The 13,375-nt window shown below is 38.6% G+C and overlaps 4 protein-coding genes across 5 annotated transcripts; 1 reads left to right on the forward strand and 3 right to left on the reverse strand.

Annotated features, from left to right (window-relative positions):
- Nucleotides 1–426: 426 nt before the first annotated feature.
- Nucleotides 427–6,046, reverse strand: snx5 (sorting nexin 5). The gene is made up of 13 exons (XM_061284901.1): nucleotides 5,723–6,046; nucleotides 4,941–5,045; nucleotides 4,746–4,856; nucleotides 4,542–4,663; nucleotides 4,343–4,466; nucleotides 3,973–4,068; nucleotides 3,788–3,893; nucleotides 3,622–3,697; nucleotides 3,267–3,306; nucleotides 3,105–3,191; nucleotides 2,384–2,543; nucleotides 1,967–2,052; nucleotides 427–1,488 (listed from the first exon to the last, which is right to left on the reverse strand). Exons 1-13 carry the CDS (start codon nucleotides 5,756–5,758, stop codon nucleotides 1,441–1,443), a joined length of 1,197 nt encoding a protein of 398 aa, XP_061140885.1. The 5' UTR covers nucleotides 5,759–6,046; the 3' UTR covers nucleotides 427–1,440.
- A 144-nt stretch (nucleotides 6,047–6,190) lies between these two features.
- On the forward strand, nucleotides 6,191–10,270 carry mgme1 (mitochondrial genome maintenance exonuclease 1). 2 transcript variants are annotated; one of them, XM_061284903.1, is made up of 5 exons: nucleotides 6,191–6,880; nucleotides 6,950–7,178; nucleotides 7,371–7,503; nucleotides 7,581–7,711; nucleotides 7,923–10,270. In XM_061284903.1, the coding sequence occupies exons 1-5, from the start codon at nucleotides 6,370–6,372 to the stop codon at nucleotides 7,936–7,938; spliced, it is 1,020 nt and encodes a 339-aa protein (XP_061140887.1). In that variant the 5' UTR covers nucleotides 6,191–6,369; the 3' UTR covers nucleotides 7,939–10,270. The 2 variants fall into 2 exon arrangements, with proteins under 2 accessions (XP_061140887.1, XP_061140886.1); XM_061284902.1 differs by having other exon boundaries at nucleotides 7,960–10,270.
- On the reverse strand, nucleotides 8,188–10,263 carry LOC133158066 (glycine N-acyltransferase-like protein 3). Its single transcript, XM_061284904.1, has 5 exons — nucleotides 10,139–10,263; nucleotides 9,899–10,003; nucleotides 9,703–9,823; nucleotides 9,170–9,302; nucleotides 8,188–8,986 (listed from the first exon to the last, which is right to left on the reverse strand). Exons 1-5 carry the CDS (start codon nucleotides 10,211–10,213, stop codon nucleotides 8,587–8,589), a joined length of 834 nt encoding a protein of 277 aa, XP_061140888.1. The 5' UTR covers nucleotides 10,214–10,263; the 3' UTR covers nucleotides 8,188–8,586.
- A 1,851-nt stretch (nucleotides 10,271–12,121) lies between the features above and the next one.
- On the reverse strand, nucleotides 12,122–13,337 carry cst3 (cystatin C (amyloid angiopathy and cerebral hemorrhage)). The gene is made up of 3 exons (XM_061285124.1): nucleotides 13,065–13,337; nucleotides 12,876–12,974; nucleotides 12,122–12,430 (listed from the first exon to the last, which is right to left on the reverse strand). Exons 1-3 carry the CDS (start codon nucleotides 13,263–13,265, stop codon nucleotides 12,353–12,355), a joined length of 378 nt encoding a protein of 125 aa, XP_061141108.1. The 5' UTR covers nucleotides 13,266–13,337; the 3' UTR covers nucleotides 12,122–12,352.
- Nucleotides 13,338–13,375: the final 38 nt, after the last annotated feature.

Consider the following 13,375-nt stretch of genomic DNA (forward strand, 5'->3'; position numbering starts at 1 on the left):
AAATCTATCAACACAATTCTCCGGATATTGGAGAAAACGAGTCCTGGTCTTTGGACCGTACTCCCAAGCTATCTGTTTGCTCTAATCTCGTTGCCAAACTTATCTGTTTGCATTGATGAGTTGGCAAAATTCCATTGCCGCAGTTTCAGCCAATCAGAAACTTTCAGGTCACTCTGACTGGAGTTTTGCTGGATTCTATGGATATAAACAGCCCTCAATTAATAGGCAGAATTTCCCAGTTTTCATTTTACAACAGGAGAATGTATTCCAGATGACAGCTGAATAACCGAGTGCAAAGTGATACAGTAAACTATTGTATTTTGATAAATAAATCAAAGAGCAGCTTAGTTAAGGTATGACCGGTAATGAATTGCAGTTAATGTCAATGTACTTTCATCTGTTTACAGACTTTGACATTGGACCAAACATGGGAAAGTAGGATTTATTCAGTATTGTTACAAATTTATAAAACGCTATTGTTGTGTAAGAAAAGTAAAAAGGAAATCACACTGTTGGAATCAGAAATACATTCTTTTAGAAAACTATATTGTATTAAACACACCACTGTGCTTGGTGATGATTGTGAAACTTTTTTGTCATCATAGTGCATTATATTTGTAATTGTTCTGATACTTGTGAGCCTATTGTAACACATCAGATCAGAATTTAGGCAATTCAGGGCAGAATAAAGTAACATACCAGATAGATTGGAAAGGAGAAGAATGCAGGGCAGTCAATTGGAGGTAGGGAGGAAGGCGATGGGATAATACTTGATGAGGAGGTAGTGCGATAGAGTGACTTGTACACACAAAAGTATAAGGTAAACCATACGTTTGTTCTTATACATAATTTGTCTTAGCTCAACTAATTGAATCTCGATATTGTCAAACTGTATGTGCATCATTAAGAATTGTTGCTTGATGTGTGATGTAATTTCAAAAAAATAAATGTTTGGCTTTTGGTGCTGATGCTTTAAACCAGATACCAACACAAAAGACACAAGAATGAGAGTATCAATGGAAATAGAAAATCTTTTTAAGTATTGTAAAGCAGAATCTCATGTATAGAGCCTGTGATGAGTGGCAAACTCAACTCACTGGGGAGATTAAGAAGTATCGTGCTGAAAAGTACACCAAAAAAGTTGGGGTTTTCTATTGTGAGCATAGTATGAAAATAAGATGTTACGAGAAAAACAAAAGATAGACCTTACCAGTGGAGTCAAAAATTATGGGTTAGACTTCCATATATTGTGGGGGTGTATGGGCTGTGGACTGAGCAAATACAAGAAAACCGTGCTAACAAAGCTGTTGGTTAAGAGGCACCAGATAGGTGAGTGGAAGCAACGATGTGGCTTGGCTCTGTGTGAGATGGAAGGGACATCGGGATTTCATTGGCTGCCACCAGTCACTTGAAAGCAGGTCAAGAATACTTGCCATCCTCTCAGTTCCTAAGCAGCTCAATGCAGCCTTGCAATAGTGTCACATTGTTCTGTGGAAGTTGAAGAAAATAAATGAGAACATTTTTTTTACAGGGTGCGTAAACAATCCTGAGAGTGAGTAACTAGCCACCCAAGACTACAGTCATTCTTGAAATCAAAACAGATAGTACGGTTGCCTTTTACTCGCCTTTAATACTAGATTACTAGCTGCTCATTAGGGATGCAAGTAAGCTGCATTCCTCCCTTTGGGCAAGAGGAGGCTGCTTATTCTGCAGCGATGGCATTGGAAAAGAAATGGAATCTGAATTTCAAAACAATACATGCAAGCTACAATAGGGATGTCCCTGTAAAAATATTTTAACGCGATACAAAAGTGCATTACTGCCTTTGTCTCTCAAAAAGTTAGGCAGTGATTTTCTTAGAACTCAGAAATCCACCTGGCTTGTCTCTGGTGTATTTGTCAGTTTCGTTCATGCTAATTTGAGAGTGCCAAAGGAAGATGGACTATCACAAACTCGCATTACTCACCTTGGCATGTTTAATCTCCAGTTCGGCCATCTCAATGAGATTCTTTCTAAATGCCACAACTCGCCTGCCTTTGAAACTGGTGAGCTCTAGGAGAAACACAACGATCCCTTTGAGATATAACGTGCAGCAAAGATTCATATACATACACTTACCGGCCACAACATTACACTTGCCTACACACTCTAATGAAGTATTATTTCATTATCCACCCAATTTTTCAAAGATAATGAATGCAGAGTTGTACCATCTGGGTACACATTTCATAATAGTATGCCTAATATCAATAATGTGTTACTGTGGACCATACTGAATATTTGAGTTACATTATTTGGTTGAGAAGTTCAAGGTGGTTTACATACAAACAGAGGCATTCAGCAAATGCAATTGTTTAAATCCATTCCATATGGATGCACAAACCTTTCTTTCCAGACTCAGAAAGCTTGTCAAATTTTTGTAGACACAGCTGCTGGTGTTCCTCAGCCTGGGGAATGTCCTTGCTTTTCAGTCGAGCCTTATCTAAGGCCTTGTTGGAGTTCTCATAGTCAGCTAATGCGCGAGCTCGTCGGTAGAGAAGATCCTGAAATATGAGAGTGCCAGGGATGAAAAAGAGAAAGAAAATATGTCACAATTTGAATGTTGATTGCAACAATTGTTTGATGGTGTTTGATTAGCATTCCTAAACTTTTGTCAGTCTTTCTTTTTCCCTCCTGGCTAAGCTTTTTCTTTCAGCCATCAATTTCTAAGTTGATGATTATTTGCTAAAAACAAAATTGATCAATTTCAATATAAAAAATCTCATCTTTGTAGTGTATTCATTTATCATTGTATTCTGTTTTTATTAATGTTTAACACAATGATCTATTTTAGAACTCTGGTCCTATTTTTCAATGTAATCCCTCCTTTGTGAGCCAACAATGTTAAGTTAAAGTGGTAAGGAAATTTAAGTAAACATTTATTGGAGCAGAATCTGTCATAATTTATATTATTCCACAAAGAGAACATTCTGATTCGTACAATTACATTTTGCCTATATGACGATTGTGGCCTTATTTAAATAAAATATATAAAAGAACTTGACAGTAATGTTTAGCTACTCCACCCATCTCAGTCTGTAGAACAACTGGTGGCACTCACTCACCTTTGCTGCCTGGATATCTCGCATGTAATATCTTAGCAACTCGGTGAGCTTGAGCTCTTGATCAGATGCTACTCTTCCCTCCACTTTCTGCAGGGGAACAAAGTTTGTTTAAAATTGAACTCACGTTCCCAAAGACAACTGTTTCTGTTGACGAAAACTCACTCTGAGCTTCTCAAAGAGATCTGAGAGCTTCTCCATATGCCTGAAAGGAAATAAACAAAATAGACATGAAATTTAGATGCATTTTGTTGCTCAGCAGAATACAGATAGACATGAAATCATTTACCATGTATTTCGGACTATGAGTCGCACTTTTTTTTATACTTTGGCTTGTCATGCAACTTATACACAGGTGCTTGCATCATAAAACTCAAACTCCCCCTTCCCTAGTTGTGATGATGGCAGCAAATAAATTAAAGGTAAAGACCCAATGATTGTCACACACACATCTGGGTGTTTTAGTTATACTTATTCATATATTTTGTTCATTCTCTATACAATTAAATGTTGCAATTACTTCCTATTAGTTGTGCTATCTTCTGCTGAAAGAGCATTCAGAGTGGATGAGATCTGAATGTAATCTTCTGCGATATCTGAAAAGACCAAAAAAAGCAAATGAAGAAAAAAATAACCTAAAACACAACAAATATGTGGGGATGTGCAATCAAGTTCATATGAACTACTTTTGTGCGTGCGGGTCATTTTTTCTGCTTTGGCAGTGGAATCTTTAATCTTGCTGTAATAGTCGAGAAGGAACATCTTCTCCTGCTCAAAAAAGTCATCGACTTCCTGTGGCGGGAAAAGAGCAGTTAAGGGACTTTGCCTACAAAGCTTCCATTGATTCAAGACGATCACACGGAAGCAACACCTTTATTCCTGAGATAAGGACTTCATCAGCTGACTTCACCATGTTCTTAAAGAATCCTCCAAACATCTCCTTGGCATTCTTTCTTCTGACACTGAGCTGAAATTAAAAAATGCAAATTGTTAATTCACTGAACCTTGAGAGTGAACTGACGGGGAAAACAAAAAACTACAAAAGATAACAAAACATATGAATTAAGAACCATGAATAATTTATGTAGAAGGCATTATAACATAAAGACACCACTGACACAAAATGATACTGTTTTGCTGATCACAGCAGGATGGAAGCCACATTTAAAAAAAAAAAAAAATACTTCCCCTCTTTCCAACAGACAACTAAAGAAAGGAAGTCAGCATTATGCAGAACTCACATCCTGGTCATACTCGAGGAAAATCTGAAAGTTTCTGTCTTTGCTTAGAATGGGATGAGAAGAGAGTCTCTGCAAGAAAACCTCATGGACTTGGACAGTTTTCTTGAACACAGCCAGGTACTCACTGAAAATAAACAAGACAAACCTATTGCACCAAGCACTGGTGGTTTAATTTGGATTCCATTCATTTGACACTCACGCTTCCAGCTCTTGCTTCATTTTAGTGTACTCTTCCTTGGTCATAGTGGCTTCACCTTCTCCCAATTTGTGCATCTTCTCTCTTGGGCTTTCAAAGTCAGGCTTTGGGGGTGCTGGTGGGATCTAGAAATGATAAACAAAAGCAGGAAGATTGTATAGAGGAATCAATCTCCCCCAAATTTAGTATACAAGCATATATTATTACTATTAGGCCAGCGTAGTCTTCCGTCTCCACCAGCGTGTCATGTAACCAAATGAAATCTTCATGCTGCCGGGGAACAGAGACTTCTGGCTTCTGGAAACTATGAAGTGTAGTCTGGGAAAATAATGAAGTAATTTGTCAGTCAGTCATGGAAATTATTTCACTATGACAAAAACGTTTCCTGAAATAAGGTTTTACCTTTGTGTGGACCGTAAACTTGACTTTGTCTCTTTCACAGAGTGCATCAGGAATGTCAATAAGCAGAGATGTGTCATTATTGAGGTCAACAGACACAGAGCGCATCTAAGGAGAAAGAACAGACTGCAAGTTGAAAGACTTCATGGACCTGTAGTTCACAGACTTTGTCAGTAAAAATCACAATTATGGTCTGCCTTGTAATATAATGTGTAAGCAAGGGTACAATAATAACACATTTTGTTTGGAAGTGGCTTTCAACAAAAGTCAAAATCATCAATAAATCTCAATATTAACACTAAATGAATGGCAGTGACTAGTTTAAAGCCAATGATAAATCAGATTAGTATTTGAATGAAGTGATACATCCCATTTGACTCAGTAGTACTGATTTAAAAAAATGACAACCAAGCACACATTCGCAAAAAATGAAAATTGCACGTGCACGTTGCTCAAAGTGATTGAATAAAAGCCACAACATAGACAGACGTCTATGGTTATCAATCAATTGGCCATTGCGAGCTGACTGACTAACTGAATACTTGGCATCGAGCAGCCTTGATGAATACCCACTACCCATTATTAAATTCTAATGACGGTCGATTAGTAGATTAAAACGACGCCTTCATTACATTTGCAAGATGATAGCCAGAGGCTAACGTTAAATGAAGTTAGCGATCAAACTAGCTAAACCGCCGAACTTATTTTAGCACCTCGAATGTTTTCGCCGTAACGCTAAAAAAAAAAAAAAGAAAAAAGTAGAGGTTAGGCTTGTTTTGCTTTACCTTTTCCTTGTCGCTTTCGTCTAAAGTAGCTGTCATTACTGGACCGAAGTTGGGTAAAGAGCAGAAGTGTGTGGAGGCAGTGAGAAAAGGAAGCGCTGCTGTCTGTGAAGTGGGCAGCTAGCGATTTGACGAGCTGTCACTTATTTATTTTACTCTGCACTATCAAGATTGACCAAATATTTACCGCAGATTCAACTATATCACAGTCATGTCTGTGTATACAGATGCTAATTAATTTATTTTCCATCCATTGGCATAAACATTACTCTTATTTTGCGATCGCAAAGTAGTCGTAGTTGTAACGCGACACCGCCTGCAGTGGATTGTGGGTAATGTAGTTACCCCACTCCGTGAATTGCGCGGTATGATGACACACAGGACTTCAATTCCCAGATATGCAAGTTGTGCCGCCTATAGCGATTGCACTCCTTTACCAGACGGTGGCAGCAAATCGGGAAAACATTGCTTGTTATCCGCATAACTAAAGAAGAAGAAACTTGAATTGATATGAGGAAATAAGTAGTAGCGCCACGGAAGGTGTCGGGGCAAGTTCTTATACTTAATCGCAAATATTTGGTCTGTATTTCAATTATGTGTGCGAAATAAGCAACAAACAAGCTGTTTTATAATACTGTTGCAAAGTAAATATGTTGATTTTAAAAAGTCTGCCTTTCGCCCGAGGTATTTCTGTTGGGATGCTTCAAAACACCTCCCTCCCCTTCGGCTTTTTCATCGCCTGTCACCGTTCAAACACCCGCAAAGGTGCGAGTCTGTATAACTCAGTGGACCGTGAGCGCTACTCGTCTCTTGTAAAGTCTGTCATGTCTTCGAGAGTTAGTTCTCAAACGCCCGACACCATTCAAGCTGAGGATGAGCACATGTTTGGACCAGTTGTCAAAGCTCATACTCAGTCAAAACAAGAGACGATGTCCCCCAAAGTCATGCATCCCTTTTTACATCGCGAGGAAACAGAGGAGCCCGAGTCAAAACCTCCAGTCCGGATTGTATTCAACCGGGAGCAAAATCGGTCGTCTATACCGAGTGTGACCAGAATTCTTCAGGCAACACTTTCACCAGAGCAGCACTTCTATTTGGAGAGATGGAAGAGGAAGATGATTGCAGAACTGGGGGAGGAAGGCTTCAAAGAATACACAATGAGTAGGTTTCGCAGCATGTCACATGTTATTAAGTAATCTTCTTCATTAAATGACAATTGATCTTCATCAGATTTGTTTAGACAAGGGAAACTTTTCCATTCAGCCTTGGAGGAAGTTCTCATGTCAGGGGTAACAAGACAAGACGAAGAACATGAACCGCATCCACCTGAAGTGATCGGATGCTTGAAGAGCATCGCTTACATTCTGGAAGATGTCAGCGCTGTAAAAGTAATAGAGAGCAGTGTGCAGCATGACACTCTCAATTACTTGGGCATCGTGGACTGTGTGGCCCGCTACAGGCAAGTATAATTCTCAACATAAATACGTACATGCTAATTAATTTGTTGGAAACTTTACTTTCAGAATCAACATTTTACTCGCACAAATGTTGGCCTGTAATTTTCATGCGAAAATGTCCAACTTGTGCTAGTATTTGCAAAAAAAAGCAATAAAGTGCATTTTTCTTTCCTGTTTTTTATTTGATTGTCCAGAGGTGTTCTGTGTGCTATTGACTGGAAGACTTCAGAAAAACCTAAACCATTCCTGAGCAACACGTATGACAACCCTATCCAGGTAGCGGCCTACGCTGGGGCTTTGAACAGTGATGGCAGATACAAATACCAGGTACTCTATTTAGTTATGCATGATCGTGTTTAGTGACATGAAGACCACCGCTCATGACCAACTCCTTGTTTTTGCAGGTGGAGAACGGCCTTATTGTTGTAGCTTACAAGGATGGCTCACCTGGCCATGCTCACCAACTAAACCAAGAGCTGATGTTAGAGTATTGGGAAAAGTGGCTGATTCGCTTAGAAAAATTCAGAGAACATAGGTGAAAGAAAGTTGTCACTCATCACATTTTTTTCCAACACATTTGTCTTTGTCTTCAAACGAGTTATTACTATGTACTTGTTTCTACTTGTTCAAAAGTTGTGAAAAGTCACAGAAATGGTTGGAAACTGCTAACTGTTACAGGCTTTAGTAACATGTCATTGATACAAGATGATTTACCATTATATTCATATTTGTTGTTTTCATTTCAGATCCAGTGAAAGGTGATATATTTTTGTTTGTCATTAGAATATCTGGAGAAAACCCACGGAAGGACAAGGAGAATTCCGCACCAGATTTCAAGAACAGTAATGTTGGAATAGTCTCGTGAAAATTGCTGCGCATACAAATGGGACCTTAAAATATACTTGACACAGAACAGTTGGGAAGAACATCACTCACTGTCTTCTCAATAAATGCAAATCAGGATAGGAAATAATGTTGTCATTGTCATTCACATTCAGTGAGCCACAAGAGGCTGGTTAAAAGATTTATGCACAGTTTTTGTATACAGATAGTTAAGGTATTTTAACATTGGTCAAGAACAGTTATAAACTCTGCATACATACAGGCAATAGGATACAATATTTCTTGATATGAAGAGCTGAAATATTTTTGATTGTTTTTTTTACATTGTCTGTGGTTAAACAGTAAAAGTATAACTTGTAACTTAAGCAGTCAGGTAAGCAGGTCATGTAAGATCATTGTTTCTGAAATGTCTTTGTTTTCAAATCAAATAGCCAAGCAGGTGAGTTAGCCCATCTCACGAAGCAGCTTATCAGAAATAAATCATATAAATGCCACAGGTTCATTGCGTACAAGCAAGTGAAATCACAAGTTTTGTTTATCTGATCATATGAAAGTTGCTTGTTAAAATCATGCGTCAAACCTAGCCCATATGTCTCTGTAAGAGGGATCCTCGATGAAACCCAGGCTTTTAACTAGCTTAAATGGGACTGTGTTGTTTTCCTCTACATAGCAGAACACTGGGTGGCCCTCAGCAAGGAGTCTCTGGGCCATAGTGTAGAGCAGGACAGAGGCGTAGCCTTTTCGTCTGTGCTCAGGTGCAGTATACAACATGCCCATTGCCATGTATTCGTGCAAAAGCAGCCACGATACAGGCTGAGCCTGGTCATCAGTGATGCAATAAGAAGGGAAGTTGCTGATTTGTCGTACAATCTTCTTGTAGCCTATTTCACCCCCGCCAAATTTCCAGGTTTGATTCACCAGATGAGCATGAGAAAGATCGAGGGATGAAATCCTTGATTTAATATCACTGTTAACAAAAAAAGGGAAACCATTAAAAAGTGACTGTAAAACAAATGCATCAATGCAGGGCTTTAAGTAGAAATAGTTTAGAGACTTTTTTTACGTTATTTTGTTTCATACCAGATTCATATGAAGAAGTATTATTCCCATACTGCAAAAAGAATATTAAATTACAAGAAAAAGTTTTAACCTGTCAAAAGCTGGTGTGACCAGATGGCTACTATCCGGTAAATAAAAAAGATGTGCACAAGCCAGAAGTTCGTAGTTGACTCGTCTCTGTGTGAAAACCTCTTTGACCATGGAGGTGTGAGAACTTTCAAAGCCTGCAATGAATATGCACAGAATAATTTTCATCCAATGGTAAAAAAAAACGTGTAATGACAACACACTGCAAAAAAACACAACTTATTGGGGCTAAAACAGTTAACATTTAAATTGAAACAACCTTTAAACATATTAGCTCAACAAAGCAATCAATTTATTTACTCCAAAAGAAATTATCGAGTTGTCTTTACGCATATCTTTCAGTTTGAGGACAATGCAAGAGAATTAGTTCAGTAAACATTTCTTAAAATATTTTATTTCTTTTTTCTAAGTTTCTTGTCTTGAATGTTTGAGTTCACGCAACTTTTTTAAATTTGTTGACTTTTAGCGGACTTTTAAAAATAGAAATGTGGTGTGTCAGTTTCAATAAGGCAACATATGCAAATTCTATTAAATTACCTCCAATAATAACATAATTGCTCCAGTCGATTAAATCCTCTTCTAATAACATTTTCCTCAATACCTTCTCATCTGAGGTGTAGAACATTAACCTTTTTCCCCAGTCTGAGGCTTGTTTGTTCTGTGACACAAAAACAAAATGTTAAGGTGTAGGCAAAGAAAACTACCAAATCTCTAAATCGGTTTACAAACTCACGTGCGGGTCAGGACGACAAAGAATGACCTTAAAATCGGGCCAAGTATCAACAATGAACTGTATGCAAGTTGGGTTTCTGTTACAAGCATGTAAGAGTCCATAGACCTACAAAGACAGTAAAGGCTCAGCACAAGTTTACTGTTTACTTTACTTTGTAAACGTTACACCCAAAAAATATTTGAGTTACTTCAACTCAAGATTTAAGATTTTATGAGAAGGTTAAAAAGGTTGCAGGTCTACCTGATAACTCTTGGGTAAGTGTTTCAGCAGAACAGTCTCAGCAGTCATTTGCTCATCTCTTTGGAGGACCTTCATATTTGCTTGCTTGACTCCAATGTGTTTTTTAAAGCAAGCTTTACTGCGCTTTCCTCCTTAAAGGAGTTCAAAAGTCGAAATGTTATTAATCATTGACAATACATCATTGCTACTCATTTTCATACTGTTTTGTCATTTTCTAACAAATAAAATATGATCTTTCCAAGAGAGACGTGGCAAGCGACACGTGGTAATGTGTTTTTTTTTTATTTTTTATTATTGAGCTGGATGACTATGCTGGTTATTACCCAACTCCTGTGAAAATCACAGACATGCACTTTTAAGCATGCTGATAGGAGAAGGTAAAATAAAATAACTAAAAAGAAAAACAAAATATCCTGCAAAAAAATCTTAATCTGAGCACACTACACATCTCGAGGTATTTCAAATTCGAGGCACCCAACAAGTAACAAAGAACAGAGTGTGCTTCATGTTCTATGTAGTGTACTTGAGTTGACCAACACACCACACACATTATTGCCAGTAATAATCGTGATCTACAGGTTTTAAAATATTAGTGTCACATAGGGTGCTGTACCACTGGAGTTCTCACAAGATGCAGGATTTGCTCTGAATAGATTCTAACTTACCAAACAAACTTGACTACTAATGCTGAAGGAGTATCTGCAGAAAGAAGTAACAATGTAAATACAAACAGTTTAGTTTTTCTAGTCGTTTTGCTATATTGCATACGGTTATTCGAGAACGTTAATGTATTCGATTGATATAAACGATAGATAAAACGAAAAGGAAGAATCTCTGAAAAAACAGTCCTTGATAAGTTAATGTGCGACGTCTGGGTTGTCTATTGTTTTATCGGCGCCACTCTGTCGTGCAACATTGCAGGAAAAATAGTTTTTAGTATCTTCAACTCACCCTCTGATGAAATCATGAAAGTCTTCTTTGCTTACGAAGGAGGGGGCAGGAAATAATCTCCAGTCGGAGGCTTGAAGCAATGCAATACCGTTTTCAAAATAAAAGCTCTCCTGTGTGGCAATTCTATCAAAGTCAAAAAAGTCAGTCTGCTTTATGGTAGTAAATCCAGCCCACAAGTTGTTGTTTTTTTTGGGGGGGGGGGGGGCGGGGGGGGGGGGGGGGTTGTAGCTGTTTCAACATTCTTTACACCCAAAATTTAAATTGCACCCAAAAAACTTTTTTTTTTCAAAATGTCATGACTGAGTACCAGAACAACAATGGGGAACAGTGGCTGTGTTCCTCCACGCAAAATTCCGATCATAGGTGAATCCTTGAATGCCGAAATGCAAATATGCGTGAGTCCAATGTAGCTCATCTCTGTTGACTGTGTTGCAGGTGCATAGGTTGCTTACTTATGTTGGCTTTATTGACCGGCATTGTGCTTGCTCATGTCAAGTGGGCTTCACTTTTTGCTTTTGAGAAAATGTGTCAATGCCGTCCACTCATCAATCCGGCCAACAAACAGGAGACACAGCACGTATTTCCATCAGTCATCAGCTAAACGGTCCATCAGTAACGGATTGATAGACCTTAAGTTAGTACTGACAAACTCCCTCCCCTGAAAATGAGTGCACACCAATGAAAGTGAAAATTGTGCATGTGTTTTCTGACAAATAAACACATAACCAACTTTTTAAAGTGGTGTGTATTTTTCAACAGGATGTCCTTGGTTTGTTACGAGAGTAACATATGACAGGTTATTAACAGCGTGTGAGCGATTTGTTTGCGTGGCGATGAGGCAATATGTCAATGTTTGGCAAAAAAGTTGTTTTTTCATTGGATTGTTGAGAGGTGTTTTGTGTCAATGACAGGAACACTTTGGAAAAACCTAACCAATTCCTCAGCAGTATGGGTGACGACACTATTCAGGTCGCTTCATGAAAAACCGTCAATGATACAAATAGAAGCTTCAAATAGACTAAACACAAAGTATCTGGGAATAAACAATTTATTCTGTTGTTATTTTTCTCATCCAACCACAATCAGAACCACTCTATCAGTAGTTATTTGCATGCTTTGTGTACAATTGACTTAGTAGAAATGAATAATTTTCTGCTGATAGAGAACATTGAGGTGTTATTAATATGCATGCATGCATACATGGTATGTATGTATGTATGTTAATAATATGCTTACAATGATGTTTCCCATGTGTTCAATTTCCTAGCAATTTGTTTCCCCGACCAGCCGGATGTCTGGCAGCCATGGGCGGCTCCACACGGTGAAAGTGCACTGGTAAGGCTGAGGAAACAGTTCAGAATACTTATTAAACGGTTACTGTATGTGACAAACTGCAACAGATGGAAAAATGAAAGACAATGTATCATATGTGTGATTATGACATGGCACCCAAATGATATATATATATATTTTTAATGAGTGTGTGTGGTGGGGGCACCCACACTTACATAGATTTTCATTGTAGTCAATGACTTGGTTGACTTTTAATTTTTGGCCCTGACAATTTTTCTAGCAGACGCGGAGGAAAGATTACTCTGACAGGCCTTTCCCAAATTTGACTACAAACTTGGTCCAGTAATCAGCACGCATTTATGCTGTGACTTATATTTTTATTTACAAGGTCACTTACATGCAACCAGATCGCTTTAAAGTACAACATTTAGGCAACCCTGACCAGTGGCCGCTAGGATGTGCTGAAATCAAAATCGATGACTACTAATCCTACCTGGGCGTCGGCTGGCACGGCGCACTCATCAGAAGCGTCCTTCCTGCAGTTAGTCTTCACCATTTTAACAGTGAATACGTACTTGACGCCGGCGACAATCTTAAACACACACACCAAGTAGTTTACGTTATACAAACATTACATATGAACAGATATGCACCAATTTGCTGCAATGACGTCGTCACTAACCTGTTTTTTAGACTCGATCACTTCTTTGCCGACTCTGCGGTACATGTCGTTCGTGGCCGCATTATGTTGAGCAATGGCGAAGTTGAGAGCATTCCTCGCCCCTTCCTCGTTGGGGTCTGCATTGCTGAATCCTCCGATTAACGCGCCGAAGCCTACGGCGCAAACTACGCCGAGAAAAACGAAGGCTACCCTCGAAATCATGGCTCAGTTTCTATAGTCAAGACCACCACACCGTTCCTTTGCTTTGTTATATAAACAAAACAACTACGTCACGTTCAAGTCGAGCGATGTGATTGGGTCATTTCTGGACC

This window comes from Syngnathus typhle, linkage group LG8 (assembly GCF_033458585.1).
Source record: "Syngnathus typhle isolate RoL2023-S1 ecotype Sweden linkage group LG8, RoL_Styp_1.0, whole genome shotgun sequence".
NCBI lineage: Eukaryota > Metazoa > Chordata > Actinopteri > Syngnathiformes > Syngnathidae > Syngnathus > Syngnathus typhle.

Bases quoted from the DNA above. Each gene is read 5' to 3' on its own strand.
- mgme1 (XM_061284902.1), top strand. From the start codon at position 6,370: ATGTTGATTTTAAAAAGTCTGCCTTTCGCCCGAGGTATTTCTGTTGGG. The intron at 6,881-6,949 runs GTAGGTTTCGCA...GATCTTCATCAG, and splicing joins CTTCAAAGAATACACAATGA to ATTTGTTTAGACAAGGGAAA. The intron at 7,504-7,580 runs GTACTCTATTTA...TTGTTTTTGCAG, and splicing joins ATGGCAGATACAAATACCAG to GTGGAGAACGGCCTTATTGT.
- LOC133158066 (XM_061284904.1), bottom strand. From the start codon at position 10,213: ATGAAGGTCCTCCAAAGAGATGAGCAAATGACTGCTGAGACTGTTCTG. The intron at 9,824-9,898 runs GTGAGTTTGTAA...TTTGTGTCACAG, and splicing joins TTTGTCGTCCTGACCCGCAC to AACAAACAAGCCTCAGACTG. The intron at 8,987-9,169 runs GTTAAAACTTTT...TTTTGTTAACAG, and splicing joins GTCACACCAGCTTTTGACAG to TGATATTAAATCAAGGATTT.
- snx5 (XM_061284901.1), bottom strand. From the start codon at position 5,758: ATGACAGCTACTTTAGACGAAAGCGACAAGGAAAAG. The intron at 3,894-3,972 runs GTGTTGCTTCCG...TTCCCGCCACAG, and splicing joins TCCTTATCTCAGGAATAAAG to GAAGTCGATGACTTTTTTGA. The intron at 3,307-3,621 runs GTAATTGCAACA...ATTTCCTTTCAG, and splicing joins GATAGCACAACTAATAGGAA to GCATATGGAGAAGCTCTCAG.
- cst3 (XM_061285124.1), bottom strand. From the start codon at position 13,265: ATGATTTCGAGGGTAGCCTTCGTTTTTCTCGGCGTAGTTTGCGCCGTA. The intron at 12,975-13,064 runs GTTAGTGACGAC...TGTGTGTTTAAG, and splicing joins TGATCGAGTCTAAAAAACAG to ATTGTCGCCGGCGTCAAGTA. The intron at 12,431-12,875 runs GTAGGATTAGTA...CTGTTTCCTCAG, and splicing joins CCGTGCCAGCCGACGCCCAG to CCTTACCAGTGCACTTTCAC.